Source organism: Neopsephotus bourkii, unplaced genomic scaffold (assembly GCF_033783945.1).
Source record: "Neopsephotus bourkii isolate Nb327-2 ecotype Australia unplaced genomic scaffold, CSIRO-AGI_Nbou_v1 NB_398, whole genome shotgun sequence".
NCBI classification, from domain to species: domain Eukaryota; kingdom Metazoa; phylum Chordata; class Aves; order Psittaciformes; family Psittacidae; genus Neopsephotus; species Neopsephotus bourkii.
Genome location: NW_026900902.1, coordinates 1,153,409 through 1,166,299, shown reverse-complemented (window position 1 = coordinate 1,166,299; position 12,891 = coordinate 1,153,409). Strand labels below are relative to the sequence as shown.

The 12,891-nt window shown below is 35.9% G+C and overlaps 1 protein-coding gene across 8 annotated transcripts in view; it reads right to left on the bottom strand.

The window, feature by feature from the left end:
- The window catches only part of FGF14 (fibroblast growth factor 14), a 395,214-nt gene that overhangs the window by 83,268 nt on the left and 299,055 nt on the right, over positions 1-12,891 (bottom strand). For 5 of the 8 annotated variants that reach the window (XM_061349274.1, XM_061349281.1, XM_061349279.1 and 2 more), the window contains 2 exons: positions 12,650-12,760; positions 4,126-4,229 (listed from right to left, as the gene is read on the bottom strand). In XM_061349274.1, the coding sequence (XP_061205258.1) occupies positions 4,126-4,229; positions 12,650-12,760 (215 nt within the window). The remainder of the gene's footprint in view (positions 1-4,125; positions 4,230-12,649; positions 12,761-12,891) is intronic. The other 3 variants (XM_061349276.1, XM_061349280.1, XM_061349277.1) reach the window with 1 other exon arrangement.

The following is a 12,891-nucleotide window of genomic DNA, read 5'->3' as shown; positions in this document are numbered from 1 at the left end:
ATAGCAGAAAATCCTAGAAGGAAAATAAGAAGCTGCAGCCCCCATGAAAGTTGAACTAATGAACCTTCTCCAAAGTGAGTTGACCAAAATTAGCATCAAAAGCCCTGTACTACACTGCCATCTTCCTGCTGCAGGCAATACTTGTTCTCAATGAAGAATCCCTGTGGCTGTGTTCATTTTTTTCAGTGCATGGAGCCAGTTCAACTCCTTTTGATTTTGACAGGTTCAACCCTGGAAATAAAAACCTATTTTGTCTACCCTTTCCAAGGGTGAGGTAGGAGTAAGGCATATTTTTGGACTTAAACATACAACGTCCATAACTAATATGTCAAAAATCTTCCTACTAACCGAGATGGTTCTTTCATTGTGCAAAAATTTAGTTTCTCCAACTAGCTTTCACAGTGATGAACTCAGTCATAAATACTGATTTATTGACACTTCATTAATCCATCTAAAATAAATTTAAACTCATTTTTATAATTATCATTACTCACTAACGTACACCTAGAATTGGGAAGCTGTCACTAAATAGGTATTTCCTAATTATGAGTGGATATATATGGATATATATATGGACATATATGCATGAGTATACGTACTCATACACACACAGAAATAAATGCATTGGATGGATGCATTTTAGTTTATTAAACTAAAACATCAAAAAAGGTGAGCTTAATGTCTTTAAGTGAGCTAACCCTTGAAAGTGCAAGGAATAAAACTTAACATGAAAAGGCTCTTGTCTCATATTTTATATAATGGAAAATAATAAATCACAGTATTACAATCATTACTTTAAATGCATTGAAAAATAAGTTTATGATTTTTGAAAAGTATTTTCTCTCAGGAATTCTGCAAAGCTGTTACTGAACTCCAAAAATTTTGCATCTCCTTTATTTGTCAAGGCTTTGATGGTTTGTGTTAGGGACCCTGACTCGATTAATCCCCAAAGGACAGAATACAAATCTCAGCTGCTGCAGCAGGAAAAATAGGTATGAAAAGCTCTTGAGACTGACTTTCCTACACAATTTGGTATCCTTCTATTTCTGTTCTAAGAATTACTGCCATATTTCTGAACTTTTTTCTAATTCTCATTGTGTAAATTAATTGAAAAAAATCTTAAATATGGCAGAATAAATAAGAAAAAAAAGTTACTCCCAAACTGACACAAATCACCACCAAAATTATTATTTCTTTTAAATAAAGCAAGAAAAAAATGCAAAGCTGCATTCGATAATCTAAATGTAAAACTGGTCTGTACCTATACCTTCATTTTCCTCTTACTTCATATGCAGAAAGCAGGATCACACATAATACCTTTCCTGTCATTGCAGTTGCTTAATTAGTCAACAACAAGTAAAGCTAGTGATAAAACTAATTGAGCTGGGCCTTCAATCTCTGAAGAGAGGCATCAACACATAGGATATTCTCACAAGCTATGGGTTTCACACACTATGAATGGGAAAAGGGACACTGAGGTATTCTGCAGAGTACTATACAGAACTTTGGTTTCCACTTAGAGTATAAAGGCTACATAGCAAATGCATCTTTTTTTAAGTGTTTATAAGAAATTGATAATATATCTAAATATATTTAAATTTTAACAATTCCCATTTTAACATAAATTTTAATGTTCCCATTATGTGGCGCTATTTTTTTCCAATGATGACAGCATAAGAAATTTAGAAAACTTTTTTCTCTTGTCCTTAACTGAATAGCCAAGAGAAAAACACACATGACATGCAATACACAACTTCTGCATTTAGGTGTAACAAACACACAACCATGAGAAAGAGTCAAAAAAATCCATCAACAAGACAGTAAGAAAGTGATATGTTAAAAATATTTTTTCTACAAATGACAGTATTAAAAATATTCTGTGTGGAGTATGTCTTCATCTTGACCCATAGGGAGAAGACAGACTTCTCTCTAATGCTTTGTCTTCTCCTTTTCAAAAGCTGAAAGCAGTCAATTGCTAAGACAAAAATGTTTTCAATACATTAATATGAAACAATCAAACCTGTATTACAGCACTGTTGTATAGCACTTGACAAAAACGTAACTTGAAAATTGTTTTGTAGACATCCCAAAACTAACGGGTTCTGCTGAGTTTTCTAATGTGTCACATCTCTTTGTCACTTAACGGGCCACTCATCTTTCATTCTCGACATGAGGAAGAGTAAGCAGCACATTTCAATAACACTTGTTTCCTTACCTCACACAAGGTAAAGTGACAAATTGAGACACTCCCTAAAAGTTTGAGTGAAATACATTCACAACATGATAATATTCACAGAACAAAATTCCAAAATACTTAACAAGTTGTCAATAACTACAGGAATGTATGAAGTCACCAAGTCCAAAAAAATCTTTCCATTAGTTACAATGAAGAATATGCAATCCTGCAAAACACTAAACGTGGATTATATTTTCCTTTTACATAATCTTTTATTTATATCCATGAGACTGATCACAACCTAAGTAATGTGTGTTGCTCAAAAAGAAGACATAGGAACAAAGCTATTCAGATTCCCACTAGCAGGACAAAAATAACTTGTTAAACCTGAGGATGTTCTAAGGGTTGGGTTCACATCTATTCAAAGTCTGGATCCAGGCATTTCTTCTTATTTTGTCTTGTACTTTCTACTCCTTTCCGCAGGTGACACCATTCGTTCGACTTGAACCATTTCCAGTATAATACATGAACAAAGAGACTGACAGAAATTGTTCATGTAGGGTCCCTCCCTGCACAGAATTATCCATCAGGAAACAGGTACATTTTCTGAAATTTGTATTTCTTCCTGAATGACTGAGAACTCACTTCAGAAACAGTGCTGAGCAATATACCAACACATTGCAAAAGTACTGGTCATGACTTTATACTGAAATGAACTGCCTACATGTAGTGATGGAACTGGGAAGTCAAAAATGCATTTTCTCTAATAACTCTAGGTTTTGTTCTTCTAGATTTCTTCCTTCAGACAGCAAATATTAAATGCTTTCCTGTGACAGGATTTTTGATTTTAAATAGAAAAAATAATAAATGCTTTAGATCATACTGCTGGAGCTTCCAGCAGACATTTTATGAGGAAGAATTTTCTCTTTTTCTTGACATTGACATTCAAGATTAGTTCCATTTTTTTCCTCCTAATTAGCTTTTCCAAGACAATTGTATATTTGAAACAGAATACTTTCCCTCAGGGCATCAGAAGCTTAATCTGTCCAATTTCCTTTCAATGGACATTGAAAATAAAGCAGTGTGTTGTAACTCTGTGGGGAATTAAGAACTATGTGACATAAAAAATAGAAAACGCACTACACAAATAAATTCAACATAGACAGCAATAAAAATACAGTAATGAAAAATCCTTTAAGCCACATTATTAATACCTGACAGAACTGCCTGTTCATATTAAAGTCTTTTTGCCTTTCAAAGACAGCTAAAACACTGAATTTACACAAAACTGAGGATTTTCATATTCACAACATACTGAGTGATTAGCATTAAATCATTTAGAAAATCTTAAAACAACCACTTTATCCAGAAGTCTTCTTCCCATACGGGAAAGATTTTTTCTTAAACTTTATCATCCTTCACCTAACTCTTTATTTTTCTAATATCTGAAATATAAATAACAATAATACTAAGCATACAATTACAAGATTATGGTGATAAACTGTAAGGCTATTACTGACTTTTTAGACAGAAATTACATTTGTAACTCTTAACAATGAAAGTAACTGCTGGACCAGCTTTTGGATTCTGATTAACAAGTCACTAAGAAAATAATTGCAGGTCTTGATTTAAAAATTCTTGAGAATTTAATTGATATTAATAATCTTTCTGGTGAACTGCATGCTACCTGCCTAGCAGAAAAAGAGCTCTACAGAATGGTTTTTTTAGGACTGCTAATATGGAGACTTTCATGCATAGTCCACAATAATTTCTATTGTATGCCATTTATAGATATGCTGGATACATACATGGGTAAATGGGGGTGTGTACTCTATGTATATACACATATAGACACTATAGAACTTCTATAAAAGTGAATATGCATCTCGTTCTTGTGTAGATTTATGCTTCACCTGTGCCTCTTAAACAGAGTTCAGAAAGGTACTTACTGATGTGTAGAGGAAGCCTTCTCCATTTAGAGCTATATACAACCCAGTCTTTACACCCTGGATAGCAACAACTCGAAGTCCCACTGGTATAAGGTTGAATAAAGCTGTGAATAAAAAAAAAAAAAGAAAGACCAGATATGAATATACTACAGTGTCATGGTTTAAGCCCAGCCAGTGGCATACAGTTACTACTATATTCTAATAAACATCATTAATAAAAAGAAAAATTCTCCTTTTTTTTTTTTCTTTTAAACTGAAATCTTACTTCTAGTAAAACTAATCCTTAAAATTAAAGCCTAAGTATCTATCTAGCAATAAGTTCTGCAATAGCTCAGTATTTGGCACAGGTGCCAACTAGTAAATACAAAGCACAGCAGATTGGGCTGTAGTCATTTATGCAGCACTACAGACATGAGTATTTCAGACAATCTGAAAAGAGCCAGACCCCAACATTTTCCATCAGTGTATACTGATTTTCAGGATAATACTTGCAAGAGATCCTGCAAAAAACCATACCTCTGATTCTTGGCATTTTTACAGTTTTTGATTAGAGGTGCTCTCTTTAAAGATTGCTTTCAAGGGGTCTGTGGTTTGAAATAAAAAAATTGCTTTTGTGAATTACACATCTGATACAAGCAGTAGTACACAGGCATTACAGAGGTAATGAAAGAAGCTTATTCTAGTCCAGATAATAACTGAAGTATGTGCTTCACTCTAAATGTGCTTAAATGCTATTAAGCTGAATATGGAACATGTTCAAAGACTGAAGTTTGTGGGGTGGGGCTGTGTGTGTGTGTAAATGTTAACCCGAGCTAATAGTAGATACCCTAGCAATAGCATATTACCTCTCTGAAAAAGCCATAGCTTTGGTTAGTGTCTGAAAGAGACCAGTGTGAAGAGTGAGAGTTAATTAGCCTCACCACAGAAAAACAAAAATGAAATAAGTAAGAGACACAGACCAATTCTTCTAATAAAAATTATGCCAGTACACGCCAATACTAAGTTTACTGACTCATACTAGGAAATCAGATGCGAAGCACACATCAAGCAGTCTTGGAAGAAAAGGCCTGGATGAGCCAGAGTTCATACTAAGTGTTTTTCCACTGTGGATGAATCAGGGATTCACAGGTCCGTGCATGAAAACCAAAAACGCAAACTGTGTGTATGGTCCACATGAAACTAAGCCAGGTCTCAGGAACTTTGTAACACCTCCAGTGAGCTTCTCCAAATTTAAGATGTTCTTATCCATAGATATGACCAGAAAGTGCACCCTATGAGCTATTTGCTATCAGGATGTCAGAGGTAAAGCCTAAATCAAGAGAAAAAAGAGTGAATTGTAGTGTATAAATACATTTTCTCAAGGCGTGAAAACTCCTGGTTGGTCAAAGGGCACAAAGCCGCAGATTATTTATGATGTCGATGATCAAATCTTTCCAACTGAGAAAAAACATAGGCTGACTTCTAGAAAAAACACCTTCAACATTGCTACACACTAAAAGAACATGTAATATAAGATCTTTTTAGGAATGCACAAAGCCAACATGAAGCTAGGAATTGTTGTAGCAGAGCACTTTCTATAGCTGTAGAAATTAAAATATATCCAAAAGAGCTCTGGAAGAACAGAAAAAGAAATGGTTTTACAAATAAGAATAGAAGAGATGACATCAGGCAAGAATTAGCACAAATACGTATTTTCATTTCTGTAGTTTCCAAAGGTCTTCGCCATGCGAGGATGTTACTGGATATGGGGCACAGACAAGGTTCCCTATCTAACCTATACAAGATAAATGTAAACCAGTGAAATATGGCACTCGTGGACAAGATATCCTGAGAGTATATAGGCTAAACACTGAATGACTGGAGAGTTTTCAAATGTTCAATATAATCTGGAAGTTAAAAAATTAATCAGCCATTACCCCGAAATGAAACGATGTCAAAACCAGCAAAAGCCCTATTGTGGGCAGCGTAGCAACACTACTGTCACAGCAATACAAGGTTTCAGATGGCAGTTATTTTTTTTCTAGAAGAAACGAAATTGCAGGAGGAAGCCAAGATAGGAACACGATGCTAGAGGGAGGGCAGCAACAACTGAGGGAACACCAGAAAGGAAAAACAAACAGTACTTGTAGAAAGAAAAGAGGTGAACACAAAAGACAAATCAGCCATAGAAAGCTAATGAAAAATAACTCCAAATCATAGTGGTTCAGTCAAAACTTGTGGAACCTAGATATACTTTGCTCTATTACTAATAAAAATAAAGCAGCAAAGCTAGAAAAAAAAACCAAACACAAACAACCACCATTGAAATAGAGGCCTGTAACATGGCAGTGTTTTATGCAACCTATAAAATTCCTACAGTGGCTTATAGTTGCTGGTGAATTTAGAAAGCACTGAGGTGGGCATATAACGTGTCTTTTACTGACACCAAGTTTTACTTGGAGATTTTCAGAGCTCCTCTAATTAGTCTAAGACCATAAAATTTTAGAGCGTGATCTGAAATGCTCTAATTCTGCACATACAGAATATTCACTAACTTCCATAAAATCTGTCAGATTTGGGCGAAACTAAGGAGGCCAGTCTACATTCAATTATTGATTTCTAAATGTTCAGCAATGTGCTTCATAGTGAAGTCAGCAAAACGTGCACTGGTAAGGCACAGCATGTGGTTTTTATGTGCTCTGAAGCTGGCCAAAGGAAATTCAATTTCCTCCAGAACCTGGCTGTGCAGTACCTTTACTGAGCAGGATTTCTGTGCACAATTACACATTTCCAGCCTTCCTAGGATTCACCTGTGCTATCCCCTACTCTAGTAAGAACTTGCCTTGAGAAAAGCAGAAAGCCTTCCAGAATTTGCTGGCATTTCAGGTCTGCATAGCCAAAGATAAGCCCTTACCCAAGGGGGAGGGTAAAAAGAAACATGCCCCCAGCTTCCCTCCTAAGACAATGATCGAAAACAAAAAAAAAAAGTGGGGGTAAGGTCCCTGAACATCTTTATGTACCTAAACCCAGCCTGGTGAGTCCACCAGTGAATTGAGAGAGGAAACATCCTGGAACAACCCAGGAAATATAATTCTGCCTGATGCTCAGTGCTTCCATGCTGCACAATTAAGTATAAAGCCTGTCAAATCGAGCTGGAAACAAGATGTGAGAACATCAGGGTAATCAAGTGGACTGACAGGCAAAAATGGTGCAAGTAAAACCCTTTGTCAGCACTGAGCCTGTGCATGCTCCCTTAGCTCTTCTTTTTATACCATGTAAACCACAACAGTAGAGCAAGTGATTTCTCTTCCTTTTCCTAAGCCTGCAAGCCTACTCTCACCACACACAAGATCAGAAAATGGGGGAGGGGGACAGTTAATAGCAATAACTGGCTTGAAAAACGTTATTGGTTTAGGTGGTGTGGAGAGGACTTGCAGGAACAACCCAAGTCCTCCAAAGGTTTTAGCCAAAGTTAAAGTCCACTTTTTGATGTTATAACTCCTTCCTTAAGCAAAATACAGACCCACCACGTACCTTTTTCCTTTTTTTATGTAATGCCCTCATGGGCTATTAACTTGAAATCTGAAATGCCTGAAATCAGGTATTTCCATATCCTTAAGGAAGTGTATGTAGGTACAACTGACTTGTAGCTACAAGAAAACTGCCATTACAGATCACTGTTTTTCTCAAGAAGCTTGCTAGAGACCAATTTCTTAAGGCTTATAAACTTGCTGTCCTGCACATGCACAGCCCTGCTGTCAGTTAACAAACCTACCCACAGCACCAAACCTCCAATCAGACCAAGGCAACTATTTCCTTAATTTATTTTCATCTGCATGCCTACAGGCAAAAACGATGACTCCATCAGAACATCTTTTAGGTTGGCAACAAGTACAGGGAGGTTGGTATTCAGAGATCCATCCATCTTACGGAGGAAACCCATTCTATTCGCCTGATGTTACACAAGACGTAATTAAACCTTACTTTTTCGTATGACTGAGCATGGCCTCCCTTGATCCTGTCACACTGATATGATACTGATGGGAGAAACAGGCTTACCTAACTCCCAAAGGTGATGTAAATACATGACTAAATCTCCATGCAATTCTTTGAAGACTGCAGTAAAAGTGCAAAAATCAGACTGCAAATATTTCAGCTCTGTAATCCAAATTTTACAGCATTGCAGCTGTTGTTTTTTAAGCTTCATGTGCTTTATTTCTGTCTAATGATCTGTACCTTAGAAGGATGCTATGAACATTATTTTATTAATATCTTCAAGCCAAAATATGAGAGTGGAAGGTAGTTTAGAAAGACATGAAAAAGTTAATACTTCCATATTAATTTTGGAAAATATACATAGAGCATTAGGAGCATGCATTGAAAGATGAAAATAATATTAAACAGTTGCATGATTTCTTGAACAGCAATTCTACCAGGTAACAAGTGACACAAAGGAAATAAGGCATGCTGCTGCATAATTAAGCAAGAGATGTGCACAGCACAGCCAAATCAAAGATGCTTGGGTAACGTTAACTTTGACATCTAAGACTTCATGAAATAAGGCTACAAACGAGTAATGCTCTTTTAATCTGTTTTAAATATGACTGTTAATTTCATAGGGGGCACAAATAGCAGCATTTGAGTGTTAAAATCAGGTTTATCATCCATTTAGGAAAGTTTCAGAATTTATGATGATTTTTTTCAGTGGCTGTTGCCTGAGATATACTCTTCAGGTGAATCTAACTAAGCCATATGGCTAAGAGGTTCAGGGTTTCAAACTCAGAAATTAAAGAAACAGAATTGTATGTTTCACAAATGAATTAGTTTTTCTACTAAACCTGCCCTTCATTCATGAGACAAAACTTTGAAGATAGACCAAAGACTGAAAATGAGTCATTTTGGGTGGCGAGGAGAACAGAAGGGGAATGTACCTCTTGTTACCACAAGCACAACATGAAAATAATTTCCATTTCTTTATAATTTCTGTGTAGTAGCTTGTTTTTCCTAATTAATAATGATGAGGTCTATGGACAACACTGAAGCAAGTTCCATTCGCACCAGGTAATGCTGAGAACTGCTGTAAGGAAAATTAGAGCTAGAAAGGGATAGCTAAGATGAGTAGGACCTCCGTAACCAAGCCTACATCTTTAACCACAGTCAGCCCTGCTTTCACTTCAAACTACCCACAAAAGCAAACCAAAAAGTGTAAGGCATTAGAGGAAGAAAATAGCGAAAAACCATCTAAACCAAGAAAAGCAATGCAATAAAGCCTGTTTCCACATATCACTAAGACTGGCAAAAAAATACAAACTGTACACACAAGACCAGCCCTGTTAACCAATAGGTGCAACTAATCCCTACTCCATTATAGAACTAACTTGGAAAAGATATAAAAAGAAATTAAACAAGGAACTGAAACCCATCACTGCATATAGATTGGGTTCTAATAGCATGGCTACCAACATAAGCAAAAGTATGTTCAGGGATGCAATTACAAGCAGTCACATCTTTCTTCCTTTTTCATGCAAGGGTTTGTGCACAGCAATACATTAAAAATCTTGCCCTCTAGCTCTGCAGACTCTACCCTTTACTCAAACATAAAGCAAGCTAGGGCAATGGCTTGCACTATAGCATCTGATCAAAACTACTAGTAAAACTCATTTTAACTTCAGATAGAAGTAAAAAATCCCATTAAAGAGACTACCAAGAAGCTTTAAAGACAAAAAAAAAAAAAAGGTGTAACCAGAATCATTCAGTTTGAACAGACTACATCTTGATCTTACTTTGTGCTTCCTCTCTATAACACTGTAACTCCAATTGTGTATAACCTATGTTTACAGACATACATATAAAATGAGTACAAAATGAAAGATGCACTTGAGGGAATTTTAACTTTAAGCACTCCTTTAACTGTTTGACAGAACAAACTGCAACAGCACAAAAAGCATCAGCATGATTAAGCTTCCAAAAGATTCCTTGCTGAAGACAAAAAAGAAATCACTTCTCTGTCCCTCACTACTTCCTCACTCTGTCTCCTCTGACACACAGCTACTCAGACGGTCAGTGCATGAGGAGGACTTTTTCACAGGAACAGTGAATGCTGCAAAAGATGGGTGGAAGGCTGGCAGAGATGCACACCCCTTTGGCAGTACGTATTTTCTCCATTTTTATAAAACACACTTTGAATCGAAGTCATCCTCACTACCAAGGTAAGCTGTCCTATTGACAGCTAATACATGTCCATCCTGTCACCCACTGAGCATATCAAATAGACAGCCTGAAAGCTCCATGGTCAAGCAGGATTTTCCCCCTCTGGCAGCTGCCAAAACATACTTATAAGTAAGCTTCATACAGAAATTATCATGATAAGGAGCTCACAAACAAAACAAAAAAAAAAAAAAACAAAACCAAAAGAAAGGAAAATAAAAATTAAAAAATCAGAACACTGGGAATTCATCCATGAGAAAAATATCACTTTAAAGAGGAAAGAAAAAATGAAATATGCTTCAATAAAGGAAAGCAATGAGAAACAAAAAGTTCAAGAGGAAATGGAAGGAAACAAAGTGGAAAGTGAAAAGAACTGAGGACAAAAACTGAAAGCACAGAAGAAACAGACATATACTCATATACCAAAAAGATAAATCTTTTCAGCTCTTAATATAGTGTTGATACATATATACTAGCATAAATTAAGATGGAGATTAATTTTGCATTCTTATGGTCTAAACTGTCTTTCCTAAATAATATTGTAAAATTGGACTAGTGAAGAAGAAAACAGTGAATTGAACCAGTTAAAGGAAGAAATCACTTTATGAAAAAAACACACCCTTGTTCAGCCTAAAAATCATGTTGAAGTAAAATACATCTAACAATATTTATCCAAAAGATGCAATACTGCTATCTGGTATTTGGTTGAGTTTGGACAAGTTCTACATTTCAGAATATTTACAATATAGAATATTCATTTTTTATTTTGGAACAACGAGAATAAGAGAGATGGGAAGACAGATATCCAGAAAGGCAGGGAGGAGGAAAAATGATAGAGTAAGCAAAAAAAGGAAGATTTGTAAAGGTTACAATAACAAAAAGAGGAAAGTAAGCCACTATGGTCTAGTTTTGCAAAGATTCAAAATCTACAGAATTCTAAGATTTTAAAAAAACCCTAAACAGGAGTGACATTAAAACAGTCCAAAATTGTTGCAGTCATACACACCTCCTCACTGAAGCTGAAAAGAAGACAGATGTGCAGAGAGAGAAGGTGAGGGAGAGGAAAGATACATGCTTGCACTCTATGACACAATTCTTGGACTTCTTATAGGCAAAGCTTCTATAAAATGCAATAATGATCTTGTCTGTATAAGGTCTTAGTATCTAGTCTAGTACAGAAGTGGGCATGAGAGATGGACACACTGAGGGAAGAAAAGAAACAAGGAAGGTAGGGGAAAATCACTTGAAAAAACAAGCAGAAAAATGCACACCAAAATTGAGCAATCAGTTCTTTTTCTCAATTCTGAAAAAAAAACAACCAATTGAATAATAAAAGATGATCATACTATCTGTTGATGAAATATGTTAAAAATGACGTCTGTACATTGAGAGAATACCATGGACCTAAACAAAGTAAAGCAGAAACCTCAAATCCCTTAGTTTTTATAGCCTAATTCCAACATTTTTGAGAAAACTAAAGGTTTACTTATCTATGCATAATAAGAAGATATTTTATATTAAGAATGCTTAAAATAGACCTCAAGATCAAATATAAATGTTACTTAAATATGCCATTATCATTAAATAAACAAAACACAAATGTTCTTTGGTAAACAGAAAATTAAATATCAACTATTTCTAGAGTAAGAATCGGTTTGCTTAATTATAATTTGCAGCTGAAGTTATCAAACATATATGTGCTCGTTAAATGAAAATATGTGGCAGTATCATAGGAAAACAGTACCAAAGCATCAACCCACAAGGCCTTTCAAGACAACTTTTGTTTGGGATATCTTTGAAAACTGCCACTGTCACAGTCCCTATACTGGTAGAAATTCTCTTAAAGCCACTCGAACTCTTGCTAGTATAGGGACTATAGGACCTTAAGCTGCAGTTCAGCAAGGTACTTCATCAAGATTTTGGTAGACATTCATTTATTTGCTTTGCTGAATCAGGGTCTACATGATCAGATTTTTCAAGGAATTTTTTTTTCCATTGCTGTTATTTATTTGAAGAAATTTAGCTTTCATAAAAAAAAGTATTTAATATAATTTTACCATTTTCATGAAATTATAAGAAGACAATCATTGGCCTAAGTGTCTCACTCCTAAGGTCCACTGGCTGTTACACCTTCCCTTTCAGAGGGAATACATTTAGGCCAATGTTCTGCACAAGCTGTGCTGGTGGTCATTAGACTTCAAATGGACAGAACCCTTTTCCTTTAGACAAAACACATTCAGAAACCCTCCAAATGCATTAGCACTGTGCCTGCACGTTCATACTCAAGCAATGCAATCTGCATGTGTGATTATGACATTCCCCTGGGGCAGTCACTTACTAGAATTACTGCTGTCATCCTTGGTTCCATCGAGACTTCCATCGGGGTGCATTTGCAAGTAGTAGCCTTGCCTGCAATATAACCTGGTCACTATACCCTTGAGCTGGGGATCTGAAAGACAAACATATTTTGTCACTAGCCTCAAAACTTTTCCAAGAGTTATCCCTGCTTCTCTCACTGTAGAAGGAAGTTTGGTGAAGCAGCATTGCCATCTTAAATGTAAGTACTACAACAGGATGGTC